Source organism: Primulina tabacum, chromosome 6 (assembly GCF_025594145.1).
Source record: "Primulina tabacum isolate GXHZ01 chromosome 6, ASM2559414v2, whole genome shotgun sequence".
Lineage (NCBI taxonomy): Eukaryota > Viridiplantae > Streptophyta > Magnoliopsida > Lamiales > Gesneriaceae > Primulina > Primulina tabacum.
Window position 1 is genome coordinate 43,607,350 of NC_134555.1, and position 17,828 is coordinate 43,625,177.

Sequence of the window (17,828 nt, forward strand, 5' to 3'; positions counted from 1 at the left end):
TAATAAAACATAAAACCTTCATTAAATTAAATATTTTGAATTTATATTTGTCAACTTCAAAAGGCGGCTGATCCATCGGTTAAGTAGATCTACAATTAAAGGTAGAGCTCTTAATTCATTTAGGTACTGTTTGATTCATGACATGAGATATATTGTATGGAGATAAGTAATATTTTGTAAGAATAAAATAAATAAAAAATGATAGTTAATATACTGTTTGATTTAATTAATTAAATTTTGAAATAATATGATATTACCATTTTGTTATTGTTGAAAATATTAATAGAATATTAATAATATTATTTATTGAGGATAATATCGTAATTTTATATTATTGATTTGATTGATGTGATATAAATTATTACGAATTTGATTGATGTGAAATAAATAATTAATAATTTGATTGATCGAGAAAAATAATACTTGTACAAAACAAGTGATATGATAGGACTATTTATATTAGTATTTACAAGTACTTGAACCAAACAGTACCTTACTACATGAAATATGTGATGATTTGATGAATCATGGTTTGATGTATTGTCGTGATTAATTAACTAATCATATGTGTCATGTGTTGAATAGATTAATGGCACTATTAGGGGTGTGAACGAATCGAATCGAGCCGAATATTAGTAAAAATTTAAGGGTTGAATTTGGCTCAAATTAAATATATCCGAGTTCGAGTTAAGCTCGAAAATTTTAATTTTTTAACTCGAATTCGAATAACTCACAAATTATCAAATAATATAATTTTGATTCGAATTGGGATGGAAAAATTCGCTGTTATAGAGTAGGTTTCTTGTGAGACGGTCTCACGAATCTTTATCTATGAGACGTACCAACCAAACCGATATTCACAATAAAAAGTAATACTTTTAGCATAAATAATAATATTTTTTCATGGATAATCCAAATAAAATATTCGTCTCACAAAATACAAAAGATCGTCTGCCCATCAAATCCAAGATTTTGTTATCTAGGGGCCGACTAAAATGTGGGCCCGTGGGATCTTGGTCAGAGGTCTAGTGGCCACAGCCAATTCCCAAACTTCAATTGCTTCGAATGTCTGCGTAATTTTTCCATCATAAATTATTCAGGAGAAAATGATATTTTCTTGTCCGATTTATAGTGATCAATTAGTGATTTTGTGTACCATATAATATGTAACATTCCATTTTGATACGAGAATAACTTTTAAATTTTAAAATTTCGAATCCTTAAAAACTAAAATCTTAAATATATTAGCTAACATAATATCAAATGGTTATACAAAAATTGTGTTTTTTTTTTAAATTTTGTAATTCACGTATTTTTCTTTATTTGTCCGGTTATTAGTCAATTCAAACAACTAATTTACATTTTTTAATTTTTTTTTTTCCAAGTGTTGACATGTTATTTAAAATGGATGGTGTAGAAAAATAAATAAAATTGAAAAAATTATAAATTAGTAAATTAAGATTGAAGAATTTTTAAATTTTTTAAAAAACCGATGTGAGTCCGGTTCGTGGTGTTTCGTGGTAGTCAAAGCAGCCAATGGAGAATATTGATTCGGAAGACCAATGGTTTGCGTTTGACTTTGTGTATCTATAAATATATATTACTTTCCCCGAAGAAGGCGTCCAAGTTTTGAAGAAATCATTCACAAATTCGCCTGCGCGTCGTTAGGGATTCCGTCTTCAACGAATGGCTTCTTCCGCAGCCCTGAAGAGATGGCTTAGGCCCGAGGTACGTACTCCTCTAGATCTCCTCGTTGTTATCGCCAAAATGTTGGATGCAACAAATTTTCCGATTAATTCTCGTGTGGTTGATCCACAACTCGCCTAGATCTGATTTTTTTATTTTTTTTGCATTTATGTTTAGGTGTACCCTTTGTTTGCTGCGGTTGGAGTTGCCGTCGGGATTTGCGGAATGCAATTGGTCCGTAACATTACCACTAACCCTGAAGTCAGGTATTATTCAACATTCTAATCGTCAGCCGTTAAGGATTGCATCTTTGCCCGTATTTTTTAAAAATTCGTTTTAGTCGATGGATTTTATTGGGAAATTTTAGATTAAAGATTAGATCTGCGGGGATTTAACGTGGGAAATTCGGATTTGTATGAGTACGTGATAATTCATTGTTATTCTGTGTAAAATCCTCGTGTTTTATTTGCAGTTGGCGTATGTTTGCACAATATACGATTCTATATTAACGTGTTCTAAGATACAAGAAATGGAGGGAATACTCATAATCAAGACTAGATTTTTGGAATTTTTTGGTCCTGCGTGCTAATAAAAAAAGCTCATATTTCATACACAGATCCCTTTTACACATTTTGTTTAGACCATTTTTGATTCATCATAAAGGGTCTCCACCAGTACATTGTATATATAACTTGGATACACAGGTCACCCTTGGACTATAGATCATTTGAGTTTGGATTTTATTCTTAAAAAAAAAAAGTATGGGTTGTCCCTTTTTGAATGGGCCGGACTTGTTTGTTAGAATCGTATTGTATCAATTATGGGGCCCGTTGTAAATTTTGACTTTTGGAAAAGACTGAGTCGTGATTTTAGAGGGGACAACAAATTATGGTGATTTCTCCATGTGTGATTGATAGAAGAATAATAGATAATGGTGAATTTTCTCCATTCAAGTCTATATTCATCTTGTTTTCTTCTCTATTTTTTTGAAGTTTGTAGGCTCCTCGAATTGTTTACTAGTTTGGTGCTCCTGTCGAAAGTCAACTACGAATCCTAAATTTTGGTGTATGTTTTTGTCCCTTAACTAGGATGTTCATATGGCACGGGATCACATTTGCAAACTTGAGAAATTCTAATCAATTTTTTATTCCAGATGCCTTTAGCTGTTAAGATTATCACATCGGTTTTGTTTCAGTTAATCTTGAATTTGAGTGATGATCAAGTTCCCATTGTAATTAAATTCCAACCAAGTAATGAACTTGTTGCTGTATTCGCAATAATGTAGGGTGACAAAAGAGAACCGGGCTGCTGGTGTGTTGGATAACTTTGCCGAGGGGGAGAAATATGCTGAACATGCTCTCAGGAAGTTCGTTCGCAACAGGGCTCCCGAAATCATGCCTTCCATCAACAGTTTCTTCACAGATCCTAAGTATTGATTTATCAGACTAGTATTATTTTGAGGCGGATCCAATAACTGAAAATGCCCCTTTAATACATGAATTGAGTCCCCATGAATTCATGGGTTTACATTCCTGGATTGGATAATAAGTTTTGATAATTGTATCAACCAATCAAATCATTATTTTTGCGAGATACGCATTCTTGGCCTCATCTCCCATAGAAATCTGGCGTTATGATATTTCAGTTTCTGTTTTTTTATTTGTTATAGTTATGTGCATCTGAAAGTTTTTCAATGAATTGTGGGTGTTAACTTATACTTCAAATCCTCACAATAGGAAGAATGAACTAATGTCCGCCATTGCTGCTCAGATGGACCTTCCAACAAACACTGCTCAAACTGCATTAGAATTTTAATTTAACATGTTAAGTTTTTCAAATAATTTTATTTTAGTTTCAACACTTTCAAGTGTATGTAAGATCGTTACCATTCGTCCATAAAATGAATCCGGAGGACAGTAAAAGTGTAAAACCGAACCCAAAATTGCATAGCTCTTGGAAATCTGCTCCTTTTTTTGAAAAGAAAAGATGAGGAAAAAACAAAACCAGACATGGGATTGAGAGACATTCCATAAAAAAAGCAGATTACACAATTGTTTGATCAAAAGTACCAATGATGAACCGTGCCAAAACTATTCTGCACTAAGAATTACAAAGATCCGTGGCCAAATAAAATGAACCTCAGTTTTCTGTATAATGTTAATTTCTTTTTAAAAGTATAATGTTACTTTTGAATATGCAAATGTATTAACATGCTCCTGGGATGAATGTATGCATAATTTTATAAGATGATTTCTTCCTGTACGCTTACATTAAGCATCTTATTTGGAAGAACTATACTGTTAATAACCACCACTTCGTCTTCAACTGTCACAGCTTCCCCTGCATCATATGAAAAACTTTCATGTCATTCTTGGCATTACAAAAACTTCCACCTACTGATAGGATCTGTAGAAATGAAAGTCTCATACCTAAGATAGTAATTCCAAACTTTGAATTGTAGTCGCCATCAGCCTGAATCATTGATGCCGTTCTTTAGCAAAGGAGTGTGAAAATACAGGTATCATAATGCATATTTTGGCTATGGTTCTACCAAGCCAAAAAAGAGAGAAGGTGCATATATCGGATGAAATGGATGCATGAATTTCAAAATCGAGCCTCAAAGTCAATTATAGAAAGTGAAATTTCCTAAAGAATTGTTGCATTTAGATATACCACAAAAGATTCAGCACTGTTACCAAACTAGAATTGTACCTGGACTCGAGACCATCGTCCAAGAGATGATTTCCACCCCACAATAGCATGCATAATAACAGCATTTTCCTGTGAAAGACAAAATTATGTTGGCCTCCAATCTGTAATTAACCTATCATGCAAACTTTCTATGCACTAATATACCTTGATTTCTACATCATCTAACACTATGCAGCTGATAAGTCTTGCACCAGCAGCTATCCGAACATTTGCTGATATTGAGACATTGGGTCCAATCTGTTCATTAATTCAAGAATTTATAAAACTCTACACCCAAAATATATTAGTTTTCCAATGCATTAAGAAATAAGAATAACAATGATATTTCATTGAAAAAATGCAATTTTTTTCCTGTTCTTTTGACACTACCGTCGTGAAAAGGCGGCTGAAGAGGCTTTATGTTCTCAAAGCATGTTAACATGTTTGCTACACTTAATATCTGTTAGGATCCAGAAATATTATCACAGAAAAAGATACACAAGAGCCAAACAAGAACAAGAAATTGAGACAAATTATATGAAGTGATATGAAGATTTGACAAACCCAGAGAAATCCCTCTATGCTAGTAAACCCACCTTAGCACAGGCCAGTAAAAACACTCGAGGAAAATAACCGAATCCTAACTCAAAACAACTCCCTACTCTTATACTCTCTTTTTCCCCTTCCCCAAGTTCTTCCGTCTCCTTACGTCTAGATTGGGCCCATTTTATTTTGGCCCAATACCATAAGTCCGTCACAATATCAGAGGAAAAAAATTTTGAATCTAAAAAATGTCTGTCCTGCTTACTTGATTATCCTGGCGGTTTCATCAACAGATAATAGCTACTTATAAACCCATGTGTGTGCATGTAAAATTCACTTTATCACCTTTGCAGTTGGATGTACTTTTGCTGATGGATGAATATAGACATCTCCAACAACCATAGCACTTTTTTCACCATCTCCATTTGCCAGCAGATGTGGAGAGTTACTTCGAAATTGAGTAAGATAAAGAGCAGAACACTTGATTGACATTCTAACAAGTTAAAAGTGAGTTACTTAAGATGGCTCATGGTTCTCGACTCAAGAAGGAAAAAGATAGATATCGAATAAGGGTTGATTTACCCTGGGGTCTTGATCTGTTCCCAAAAGTCCATAGTTTCATATGTATATAGTTGCTTCTTTCCAGCTAGAGGTGACAATATATCTTGATCCAACCTTACAAAATCTGTCGGAAGAGACCTATATGACTGATTACTCAACACGGGGCATTATTCAAACTTTCATCATCATACCAAAAAAGGAGTAGCAAATAGAGCTAGCACCTTGTTGCCAATTGGAGTTCAAAGCTCGATGCACGGTTTATATCAACTACAATCAACCATACATAGACAAAACATTAATATGCTATCCCATCATATTCATAGAAAATCAATCCTTGAAAATGATCTTCCCAAATTGAACAGATAAAAATACATCATATTGCCAAAATCACTAACCTTTGTCCTCCATATGCAGATATACATCTTGGATGGCACTAAAGATTTGTGGAGTGAACACGTAAACACCACAGTTTATGAGATCACTCACCTAGTGAAAAAGATTAATATAAGAAATACAGCTAAGAAGGAAGCAAAAGTTCTGAAGGTGATCCATTGATATTTTTTCAGAAGTTACATACAAAAGTCTCAGGTTTTTCTGTGTAATGCAACAGTTCTTTGGTAATTGGATCTGCGACTAACTCACCGAACTGGTTGGCAGATTCTGCAGAAACCTGAAGGAACATTCAACAAGATAGCATTTGACTTAGACAATATAATATTGGGAAAAGAGGAGAAAAATAAGGGGAGGGCCAAAAAAATCAAGATAGACTTGTACAAGATGACACCTGTTCCCTAATAGTTGTGCAAGTTCAAAAAACAAAAAAAAAGTGAAAGGTTACTTACCTTTATAACTAGAATTGTTCCCATTCCACCATAACTCAGATGGGCCTCTGCCATAAGATAAGGAAACAAGTTACTCGTAAAAATAAATGTTTCGGAGAATAACGAAATAGTTCTAAAGCAGGTAATCAAGAAGTACCCAGCATGTTAGGCAGAGGAAAACTGCAGCAGACATCATGGTTCAGCATAAAAATATGGGACTGCAATTGCATGAATAAAAAACGTATAGTTTTAGAGAAAGAATTCTTGCAATAATGCGAGTATATAAATATACTAGGGAATTAAATATCATACAGGAGACTCCTCCATGATTTGATCTCTGAAGTAATAAAGGCTGCCTCCTGAACCATGTGGTTTATCTTCTTTCAAATATCTATAAATGAAGCATCCATCCAAAATAACCAATTAACCAAAAATCAGTAATACTCTACTCACAAGAACGCACCAATCAAAGTACACCACAGTCTGACTTCACCTCACAGGAACTTTGAGCTCATTAGAGATTGAAGAGACATATATCGCAAACTCCCGCTCCTCGTAGAACCCGACAAGAAACACTTGGGCCAAGTTTGGTATCTAAACATCAACAACCACAAGTGCTCAATCAATCCTAATTTAGACATCCAAGTTCAGATTTATCCTCGCTACATTTCCCACTATATTTTTTGAGGAAAATATGTTAATTCAAACTCAATCTTCCAACAAAATCCCAATTATATAGCACAATGTGTCCCATTAATAAAATCAAGCCAAGATCCCACCTTGTCTACCATACAGTAAAGGTTGTCCAATTTTCGAACCGATCAGATGAGAAAATCACATTCCAAGAAGTAAAGAATACCTTTTTGCAAGAGTTGATGAGATGGTCAACCATGGGGTGACCAGCGAGAGGAAACAGAGGTTCTGGAGTGTTAAACGAAAGAATCCTAAACCGAGTCCCTGAATTTAGCAAAAACAAGAGAAAATTATGGGAAAATATATTGGATTAAAGAACAGATTTTGTCGGAGTAGAAAGAAATTGAAGAGTAAAATTGAGAAGTTCGCACCTTTAGTAGGGCCACCGACCAATATTACAGCGACCGCCTTGTCCTCCGTGTTCTCCATGTTTTCCAACTTGAATATGAAAAAATGATTGGGGTTATGATACGCAGTTACAAATTTACTGCTGGTTTTTCCAAGAATCTTATTTTAAAGAATTTACAAATATAAAATAAAATAAATACTGACGGACATCACCATCAGCAATTTGAAATCTTTTCTCGAATTAAATTCATTTTTTTCAAATCAAATCCTAAATTTAGACAACTACACGACATTCTCAAGAATCGAAATATCTCATACACGATTGGATCATTCATAGACAAGTTGGGACAAGCATTCAGTAATTTTATGTCCAACCTCATGAGAAGGGAACGTGGGTTTATAGGTTTTCAAAAATATGCATTTATGGATTTTGCTAGAAATCTCTTTTGGTGTTTTTGTTTTGATGAATAGTTCACCTTTAAACTCAGATTGTATCTTAAATTGCAACTTACAAGAAAGAAAGAAAGTAATACTTCTAAAAAATAAGTGTCGTGGAATGAGTTGATCTTGACATAAAAATAATATTTTTTCATTAGTGAGATATCCTGTAAAATTATTTTGTAATTTATAAAATACAATTTTGGTGATGCAATCTTTTTTGGAATATCGATATGAACTTTATTATCCCGATCGATAAGCTTCAACTGAGTGAATACAATACATGTGATTACAATCTGCTGCCAGTCTCAAGTAAAAAAACCGAGGAGATGAATACTCAAATTTCTCTGTGTTTGATGAATTTGAACTATCAAAATCTTATCAACAGCTGAAAATAACTAGTCCACAGAAATAAAGAAATCTATACATAAATTTAAGTTCGATGGATCAGTGTGTTTTTACTTTTCTCAACGTGCCGTCTTCCGGACAGAAAAATCACAGTGGGAGAAAAGTCAGCCTTGATTTCTTTCATCAGAGCCGACAGCTTCAATCTGCATGGTCAAATCCTTAACCCCAGCATCATGTAAAATGTGTAATACTTGGTTTTTTGCGAAAGACTTGTTAGAATCTGCCGAGACATGAAGATGGATAGTTCCCACGACATCTGTGTTGGTGAAACTCCAGACATGTAGATTTTGAATGCCAACCATGCCCTTGAGCTTCATCACTTTATTAAGAGCTTCCTTCAACTCATGCTCGCAAAACCTTGGAACTCTTTGCATCAAGATTTCAGCAGAATTTCTAAGCAAAGGTATCACAGATAACACGATAAGGGCAGATATAAATATTGAGCAGGCAGGGTCAGCGATGAGCCATCCCTTGTACTTGATTAATAAGGTAGAAATGACGACTCCAACACTTCCCAATGTGTCTGCCAAGACGTGCAAGAAGATGCCTCGCATGTTGTGGTCGATGTGGTGGTGGTGGTGGTGGTGATGATGGTGATCCTTCTCCTTTTCCTTTCTTTCCAATAGTGGGTCAGTAGGACCATGATTATGATAATATTGATCAACATGAGAATGATGATGATGGTGGTGTTGGTCGTGTTGGCCATTGTGGTGGTGATTGAGGTTGGGTTTCTCAGCAAGGTGGTGATGGCCATCATGGTGGTGATCATGATCAGCATCATGATGACATTTGTTGTGTTCATGATCAAAACTACACTTGCTATCATGATTCACACCCAATTTCTCATTGGAATCGTTCACCACAGTAATGAACTCCCTACGTTTGTCTTCAAATTCATCACTTTCATGTGAATGATGATCATCGTTACGGTGATGGCAATGGGAATGGGCTTTCAACTCGGTATGGGAGTGAGAATGAGTTTCTGAAAGGCTACGAGAGTGGGAATGAGTTTCCAACTGGCTATGAGAGTGGGAATGTGAATGAGAACATGTTCCAGATCCACCATGGGCATGATGATGCTCCTCATGAAAGAATATCAGACCAACAACGTTCACAACCAGCCCTCCAATCGAAACTGCCAGCAGACTGCCAGTAGAAATCTCTTGAGGGTCTAAAATTCGCTCAAGCGACTCGAGCGTAATTAATATTCCAACTAGAACAAGAAAAACAGCATTGACATAACCTGAGAGAACCTCAAACCTCCCACGACCATAGTTGAATTGACCATTTGCTGGCAATCGTGAAATGTAAGATGCATACAAACCAATAGCCAGAGCAGCACAGTCAAACAACATGTGACAGGCATCGGATATCAACCCCAGACTGTTACTCATGAAACCCGCCACAAATTCAACAACCATGTAAGCAGCATTGATCAATAAAAACAGAGCAATCTTGCGCGACTTCCGTTCGCTCAAGACATGCCTAATAGGCTTCATCACTGTTGTACTAAAGGACTCTGAGGATTCAGAACCCAATTCAGGATAGCTAAAATTAACAAGATCCAACTCTCTCACTGAAATCCAAAGCAACAACCCGCAAATCAGTAATCCCCACAGTGAAAGCTCCGGAAAATATAACAACTCCAAAACAAGAGTGTACACAAAAGTTAAGAAGTACTCCCTTCGAAAATCTTTTGAACCAGCTGCTTTCTCGTCAGTACAATTCTCACTCAACAGCACACCAAAAACCACGGTGTTTGCTAGTGGCCAGCCGAGACTCGGCAAGGAAATGCTATCACCCTCAGTTTCAAACACAAACATACTGATGACAGCAGGTATAAAAAGAGTAACAGTTGTAAAAAACAAAGTGATTATACGAACCCGTTTCGCACCAAGCTCTCGAACATCCCCCCAGTTTGATAAAACCCGCTCATAATATCCCAAAAATCCAGATAAAAAAGGAAGTAACATTGGCCAAATCCTCAAACAATTTCCACTGGCAAACACCAAAAGACCTCTACTGCTAACATTCACGTGTGATAAAGGAAAGCATTCGATTCGATCCCAACCAATAGATAACAAAAGCAACCCAAAACACAAAGCAATGAATCCACGCAGCTTCGATGATCCAATCGAACTCGCATTAACAAAGCTCCGATCTTTACCATCTGTCATAAAGCGCGACACTATATTACCAGATAACTCAGCTAAAATCATCGCTGCCGTGCCACAATATCGTAACGCCTGAAATCTAAGTAAAAAAACAACCGCAAGAAGGATTGATTTGGCGACTAGGAGTTTGAGCTGGGATCGGCTTATTGAAGTGATGGAAAAAATGAGCCTCCGAGATTTAAGGTAAGCAGAATTCTTGGCAAAGCTCGAGGTAAAAAGAGAGAACGAGAGGGTGAGCAGAAAAGAGAGGAGGGAGACGAGAAAAGAGAAAGGGAAGATGGAGAAAGAGGGAGGAGATGAGCGGAGGAATGGGAGCAGAGAGTAGAGGGAGCGGAGAGAGAAGAGGAGCAGAAAGAGGAAAGAGTAGGAGGTGGCGCCGACGGAGGGTCTGGAGATTGGAAGACGGTGTTTGGAGGGGGTAGGCGTCGGGGTTGAAGGAGGGTAACGGACGAAGGGGTAGGATGGGCGTGGGGTGCTACCAGTGATGGTGGGGATGGTGGCGCGTGGGGGAAGTGATATGCTATGTGGTCGGTGTTGGTGGTGGTGATGGCGGCGGTCTGCCATAGCCCGATTCAGATTCGCAAAGGGGTGAGCTTATGATTGGTGGTTGCTCCGGCCACTCGAGTCTCCGCCTCAAGTTAAATATTAATTTGTTGGACTGAATTTATTAATAAAAATGAATTTATTATTTTTAAGGGCACGGAATATGGATATAATATAGTAAATCTTAATTTTATTATATAAATATTTTTAATGTATTTAATAAATCTCGCAGGTTTTAATTTTGGATGATCGGTTTTCTCACTCTGATATTATTAAATTACACCTCGTATATAAATTTTAAAATAAAAACTATTAAAATTTTGTAATTTTAATATTACATTTTATATATCGATCTCTGAACAAGAAGTTTAAATCGAAATACATGAAGCATGTAAAAACTTGTTGCAACGCTCACACATATATTTGTAAATAAAACGATCGAATTAGTTTTAAACATTATATAAAGCTCTGATTCCCCGAATGTCATCTTCATGCAAATTTTTTGTCACTCCATCGGGGATGGATGGGTACATAATTGCTCCTTCAACCGAGCTATGTCCAAGGCCAAGAAGGTGCCCGATTTCGTGGATCGCCACCGTTTCGAGGTCGAATGCTCCTGGGACCATCCCATCGACCCAGGGTTCATCTGCATCATAATGGAACCTCCCGATTGTTGGCGCGAAAGCATGGGCTAGGGTACCACCTGGACCATCGAACTCGTGTCCGTCTCCATGGTCACGCCGGAAAAACCCAATAACCAAATCAGCACCTTGATTGCCTTGGACCTGTGAAAATGTGAAATGAGTGGCGGACGCCCATTTGTTAAAGGCTCGTCTCACGGGGCCGACTGCATTGTTTGGTGTATCGGGTAAAATGTTATAGGTCAAGTGTGTCTTAGTAGGTGGCCATCTTGGACTATTTGGAAAAAAACTATAGTGTGACACGACGTGAACTGCAGAACCATAGTCGTGTTTTTCCCTATCAGCTCGCATTGAGTTCATCCCTTTGAATATATCAGGCACGCCGCATCGAGATACGACCATTTTGGAAACCGTGCTAACATCCAATATCCCGGTCGGATTAATATGGAAATTACTTTGATAGGTTTTGACGGCGGCCTCAAGGGCGTCGTCAAAAATGTCGTCGTCGGCACGCGCTCGGTCTAGGTCAAGATAACCAAATCTTTGAAGGTAGTTCTTGAGTAGTTGGATTTCTTTCGATTTGTTTCCCTTGTGACACCCTTCTAAGTGTTTGATGAACTCAAATGGGGAGTGCACATTTTTGTCATCTGGCGCATGTCTCGTGGCAATGCCAATGTTAGAAAAAACTAGGAAAACTATAATGACAGAAAATAAGAGCTGAAAATATTTAAGTGCCATGAATTCTTTTTAATATTATAAGAAAAAGGAAGACGATGTTTACATGTTGAAATTCATGTTATAATGTATGCTTGTGTTTATAGGCTTTCTTAATGGAAGAAAATAAAATTAATTGTTTAATTAACGGCATAGTCGAGTTACTCATTCAATTTGAGTTCCTCTTGGAAAGAGGAATTTTGAATTTGTTAGAAAGAGGAATTTTGAATTTGTTAAGTAGTTGTGTTGCATGCTTTTTGAATGATCACATTTTACGTAAACTTTAATATATAGTATTTATTATTTAGTACTATATTATCTGGAATATCAGATTTATTAATGATTTTTTTTAAATGATTGACTTTTGTAGATTTGATGGATTTTTATTGACTTTTATAGAATATCATATAGTTAGAAAACAAATTTCATGGATTTTTATAGACTTTTTTCAAGATTTTTGTTGATTTTTTCATAGAATTATTTAGATTTTATAATTTATAATTGTGACTTAATTTTTATTAATTTATTTTAAATAATTATTGGACATAGATAACATCTTCAATTTTAATTTTTTTTATGAATATAAATGAATTTACTTACTTAAAAGTTAAATCAATTTAATTTATATAAAACAACAAATGAACTGTCCAGTTTATTGAACTCAAAATTTCAACTCTTTATGTCAATTTAACATATATATTAATGAACAATATTTTTATAAGTTCATAATAAAATTTTATTAAAAAACAATCAAAATAATGAATAGTCTTTTATAAAAAAATCTAATCATTATTGATAATTTGATCACTCCACATTCCATTGACTATGATATCCCTCCATACATTAGCATTTGCTCGTTGTTGTTCTTGGGTATCAAATAACTGATCAAAGTTGTCATCTTCATAAACTTGTGTCGATGAATACAATTGAGCTTCATTATCTAGTTCAATTTGAAATTCATTACATCGACGCTCCTTTCGAAGAAAATTGTGTAATCTAGCACAAGCCAATACAAGCTCTGTTTGGGTCGTATATGGAAATGGGGGAGTCATCGTGAATATTTTGAATCGTGATTTATATATACCAAATGTCCACTCAATATCATTTCTCAAAGAAGCATGACGAAGATTGAATAACTCTTTAGCATCTTCAGGGTGACGACTTTGACTTGTGAATTTTAAAAAGATTATAACGTACACCTTGAAAAGGAGCCAATAGTTGACGTCGATTTGAATATCTTTGAAAACTACAAAAATATAAATATACATGTAATATATAGGAAATAAATATATATTTTGTGGCATTTTAAGCCCATTATTTCTTAATAAAGCATCAGTCAACACGTGTGAATCATGAGCAGATCCCTCCCATCCACTGAGTACGTAAATGAATTCTAAATCAAAGTTTCAAGATGCCAAAACATTTTTAGAAATTACTCCATGACGATTACGGTAACTGTTATTATCACGCCCAAACACTGTCGCTGGAATATGAGTTCCATCAATAGCTCCAATACAATCCTGCAACAACATGAATAGCAATAACAATAATTACAACAACAAAAATAATAATATAATAATTTCATTACTTACTTTAAAGTAAGGGTAGAATCTTGTACTCCCTCTTATTTTTTTTGGTAACGCAGATCCAGGTTTGGCCATCAGACCTACTGCAATGCTGTTTAATGCTATCAACATCTTGTTGAAGTTTTGGCTAGTATTATATTGTGATCGACCAAATGTTTTACGAATCAAGCAATATCGAGTATTTCGACCAACAATAAGTAAAAGCATGACAAACATTTCTTTAACACAAATGTATCTTGTGTCTTGTAAGGGTGTTCTTTCTATAAGAATGTTGCATAATTTTAAAAAAATATCGAGGTACATTCTGTAAATTTCTCGAAAGTTTGTTGGATCCTCTTTTAATATTTTATAAATATAATCGTATCCACTCGTAGTTATTGATCGTCTAGTTAAGGGACGATGAACACGTTTTCTATGAATGTCAATTATGTGCTCATTTAGCACATATATGATCTTCAAAATTTGGATCAACAAATACTCAAAAGTTTAATGTAATTCTTCTCCCAGTTCTTCTTCTTCCATTTGACATTTAAATTAACCACCTGACATAAAACAAGTAATGAAAATGAAAAAAGCTATGAATCTTTGAAAAAACATCATATGTATAATCAAAACAAGATGTGTTCAATAAAAAAATTGAGTAATTATAGAATAAAAATAATCCAAAAGTTAAAATTCGCTACCAGTTCAATAATTAAAAAGCAATTCAGACAAATATTAGTAAACATTTTAACACAATGTTTATCACTAATTTATGCACCCCAAAAATCAGTCATTCACTAAACTTATAGTCTATCCATTTCAAACGTTCTTTGATTGTCATTTTCAAGAAAGCCATCTTCTTTGATCTAGTATTAAGCAAGTCAAGCACCTTGTACCGAGTACGATTCTCCAAGTTTGAGACTTTCTTAATAACATCCCAACAATTATCATCTACAATATCAATTGATTCAACGTTGAATATCACTAAATATTTATATAATATATAAAAATTTAAATTGAATACCTCTAAATTTTAAAATTCTATAAAAATCTTTAAAAACATAGAATAAATAAACTCCTTCAATGCAATTACAAATCTTGAGATTAGCTAATTAAGTGGCTCACGAACTTGCAAGAAGAAGCTTACAAATTAGAAGCACTTTTTGTGATTCATGACTTAATGTCTTGTTAATTATATCGACTCTTAATTTGTTAAAAAAAACTACTAATCTCGAAATCCATAGACTGCAAAATATTTTGAGTTTTTTTAAAAAAAATATATTTAATGCTTGAAAATATCTAAACCTATTTGCATTTGAATTGATTACATTATATTCTAAAATATTAAAACATCTTATATATCATTAAAATAAGTTTACCAAATCTGATATATATGTCTGTTTCAATAAATTCTTACATGATGTAACACAACAACTATAATCTATAAATAAAAAAAATATCATTATAAAAATAAACAGAATGCTTACATATATAAAAAGTATAATGAAATATATTTCTTATTTCACCTTTTTTTTAGTTTAAGAATTTTTTCAAACCAGACCTCATCCTAAAGGTTTACGTGAAGTTTGAGGTCGAAAGTTCTCTAGATCTGTCTGTAATTTTTTATGTTTATCTAGTTGTGAGTTTTTGCATATATCTGAGATTTACCAGATACCCACCTGGGATAAGACGGTGGGTTCTGATCACAGGGAAAAAAAAATATACATATATATGTATAAATATAAAAGAAAAAATATTATGGCACAAAAAACATTGTGATATAATCTATACAATCCTCGATCTCTCCTCTCTGCCTACTTCAACGCTAGCTTCAGAAAGCTGAATGCAGTCATCATTACCATGCTCCTGCCACCACCACACCCCCATCTTACCATGACACCCACAAATACGCTGCTCAGGCATCATTACCCAGCAGAAATTTCGCAAAAGGCTTCAAAAAACTGTTGCCAATTAATGATGACAGGTAAGAAGATGAGGCGTCACCAACATCATCAACCACTACATGTACAAGCTGATTGATGAACAAAGTTCAAGATTTGGAGGTTTTGATCGCGAAATGGAAAAGGGTTTCTTTTTAAATCTATTCCCATCTCCGATTTCTTTCGGATCTCCTATTCCCGAAAGATTGAACTGCCCTTTTTTTTCCTTTTTTTTAATCTCACAGGGGAATCAAGCATCACGGTCCGATCCATATATGATGGCTAGATCAAGATTGAGACTTTTCTTTTCACATTGGTGTTCACAGGTTTTGATGTGAAAATAAGCAAAGGGTGTGTGAATCTGCTTTTGCTAGCTAGGGTCCATTGATTACTCGTAGATATTGTAAGATTTGGACTGCCGCAGGTTCGTGTGTACGTACGTGTCTGTGTCTGTGTGGGTGTCATTTCTCTGGCTTGTGCTTGATTTTTTCATGATCTTCCACTGTCCGATCTTGTTTGATATTATATATTCAGCTTTATTTGCGTGCTTCAACGATCTTTACTCGTTCTTCTGTTTGATGTTGATTAGGGTTTCTTTCCAAAAACGCCCATTAATTAGTTAAGAGATCTTTATATACGCACCATTCCTTAAGTACTCCACGTTGATCTATCCTCCGCTTCATAATTATGAACTGGCTAGACTGGAGTTGGTGCCACACTTTGTCTGATTTGATCACATATTAGACAGTACCATTTGAAACGAAGAATCTGATCAATATCTTTAATTTGATTTCAGCTATCTTCGGCTTTATGATTTTTTTTTAACTGGACTTGAAGTTGGAGCCATACTTTTCTGTGTTTGATTTGATCATCCGAAGTTTGACCCCATGTCCAAAGCTACAATGGTCTCTAAGCACCGTTGGATTTGGAATCATACTTGTTTTTGTATGATTTGATCACGTATTAATTAGAAGTTGGAGCCATACTTTTATATGTCTGATTTGATTTATTATCCGATGTTTGATCTGATGTCCAACGCTACCATTATGTTAGAGATCTTTATGCACCGTTGATGTTGGAGCCATACTTTTCCGTGAAACGGACAATGGAACATCTTTTATATCATAGCATCCGACATTTGATCTCAAGTCCAGCACTGCCATTAGTTTAGAGATCTTTATGCACCATTCCTCGAGTACTCCACGGTGATCTTTCTTCGGCTTTATCATTATTAGCTGGTTAGCTTCGAGTGGATATTCATTCTATCTCACCAGCCAATAAAATAACAAATATAATTTCTATCAGTATCACCAGCTGAAACGTAAGAATTTCTATAATTGTACAAAGAGTAGGTCTATTGTGAAACGGTCTCACGAATCTTTTATTTTTGAGACGGGTCAACTCTAACGATATTCACGATAAAAAGTAATATTTTTAGCATAAAAAATAATATTTTTCGTAGATAAACCAAATAAGATATATATCTCACAAAATATGACTCGTAAGACCGTCTCACACAAATTTTTGTGTTTTACAAAATAATATAATAAAATAAGCTCGTTATCAATGTCGTGCCTATGTATAATTATTTTTATATTTGATATTTACATAGTATTTATAAAAACATATTATTTAAAAAATAAATAAAATTTTATATTCTAAAAACAATTGTTTAATCGAGTTAAAGTGTACTAATTAAAATTTAAGTTTTACTAAGCGTCGCTTAAACTGGCTTTTTAGAAAAATAATATCAACTAATAATACATAATTATAGTATGAAACTTTTTTTATTCAACACATGTCATAAATATGTTCTGAAATATTAACAGCCATGGACAATTCAAGAGTGTCTTATTCAAATCCCAAAACTTTCTTCAAACATCTTGTATGTCTTGGTGTTCTATTTTTGATAAATTATTGAACATAAAAATTTGAAAATTTATTTTATCTTCGAATATTATTATAAACAAAAAAATTCAATTTATCAAAATTTCATAATAAATTAAATACAGAATATAACGAGATAATAACAAAATCTTATGATATAATTAGTGTAAAT

The 17,828-nt window shown here is 34.5% G+C and overlaps 4 protein-coding genes, 1 long non-coding RNA gene and 1 pseudogene across 7 annotated transcripts; 2 read left to right on the forward strand and 4 right to left on the reverse strand.

The window, feature by feature from the left end:
• Nucleotides 1–1,537: 1,537 nt before the first annotated feature.
• Nucleotides 1,538–3,325, forward strand: LOC142549818 (uncharacterized). The gene is made up of 3 exons (XM_075658993.1): nt 1,538–1,728; nt 1,864–1,952; nt 2,972–3,325. The coding sequence occupies exons 1-3, from the start codon at nt 1,687–1,689 to the stop codon at nt 3,120–3,122; spliced, it is 282 nt and encodes a 93-aa protein (XP_075515108.1). The 5' UTR covers nt 1,538–1,686; the 3' UTR covers nt 3,123–3,325.
• Nucleotides 2,970–7,680, reverse strand: LOC142549816 (uncharacterized). Of its 2 annotated transcripts, XR_012821256.1 has the most exons (16): nt 7,367–7,680; nt 7,162–7,259; nt 6,796–6,896; nt 6,615–6,693; nt 6,460–6,520; nt 6,324–6,370; nt 6,059–6,151; nt 5,877–5,967; nt 5,703–5,748; nt 5,503–5,619; nt 5,266–5,413; nt 4,543–4,635; nt 4,399–4,467; nt 4,116–4,158; nt 3,573–4,026; nt 2,970–3,484 (listed from the first exon to the last, which is right to left on the reverse strand). XR_012821256.1 is itself a non-coding variant. In XM_075658991.1 (15 exons), exons 1-15 carry the CDS (start codon nt 7,422–7,424, stop codon nt 3,926–3,928), a joined length of 1,245 nt encoding a protein of 414 aa, XP_075515106.1. In that variant the 5' UTR covers nt 7,425–7,680; the 3' UTR covers nt 2,970–3,925. The 2 variants fall into 2 exon arrangements, 1 of the variants encoding a protein (XP_075515106.1); XM_075658991.1 differs by having other exon boundaries at nt 2,970–4,026.
• A 411-nt stretch (nt 7,681–8,091) lies between these two features.
• LOC142549819 (uncharacterized) lies at nt 8,092–11,020 on the reverse strand. The gene has a single exon (XM_075658994.1). It carries the CDS (start codon nt 10,925–10,927, stop codon nt 8,294–8,296), a length of 2,634 nt encoding a protein of 877 aa, XP_075515109.1. The 5' UTR covers nt 10,928–11,020; the 3' UTR covers nt 8,092–8,293.
• A 177-nt stretch (nt 11,021–11,197) lies between these two features.
• LOC142548294 (metalloendoproteinase 3-MMP-like) lies at nt 11,198–12,342 on the reverse strand. The gene has a single exon (XM_075656606.1). The coding sequence runs from the start codon at nt 12,283–12,285 to the stop codon at nt 11,356–11,358; it is 930 nt and encodes a 309-aa protein (XP_075512721.1). The 5' UTR covers nt 12,286–12,342; the 3' UTR covers nt 11,198–11,355.
• A 701-nt stretch (nt 12,343–13,043) lies between these two features.
• On the reverse strand, nt 13,044–13,922 carry LOC142550308 (uncharacterized; annotated as a pseudogene).
• Nucleotides 13,923–15,481: 1,559 nt separating this feature from the next.
• Nucleotides 15,482–16,322, forward strand: LOC142548295 (uncharacterized). 2 transcript variants are annotated; one of them, XR_012820956.1, is made up of 2 exons: nt 15,482–15,916; nt 16,015–16,322. It is a non-coding gene; the product is annotated as an uncharacterized LOC142548295 (long non-coding RNA). The 2 variants fall into 2 exon arrangements; XR_012820955.1 differs by having other exon boundaries at nt 15,482–15,892.
• The last annotated feature ends 1,506 nt before the right edge of the window (nt 16,323–17,828 follow it).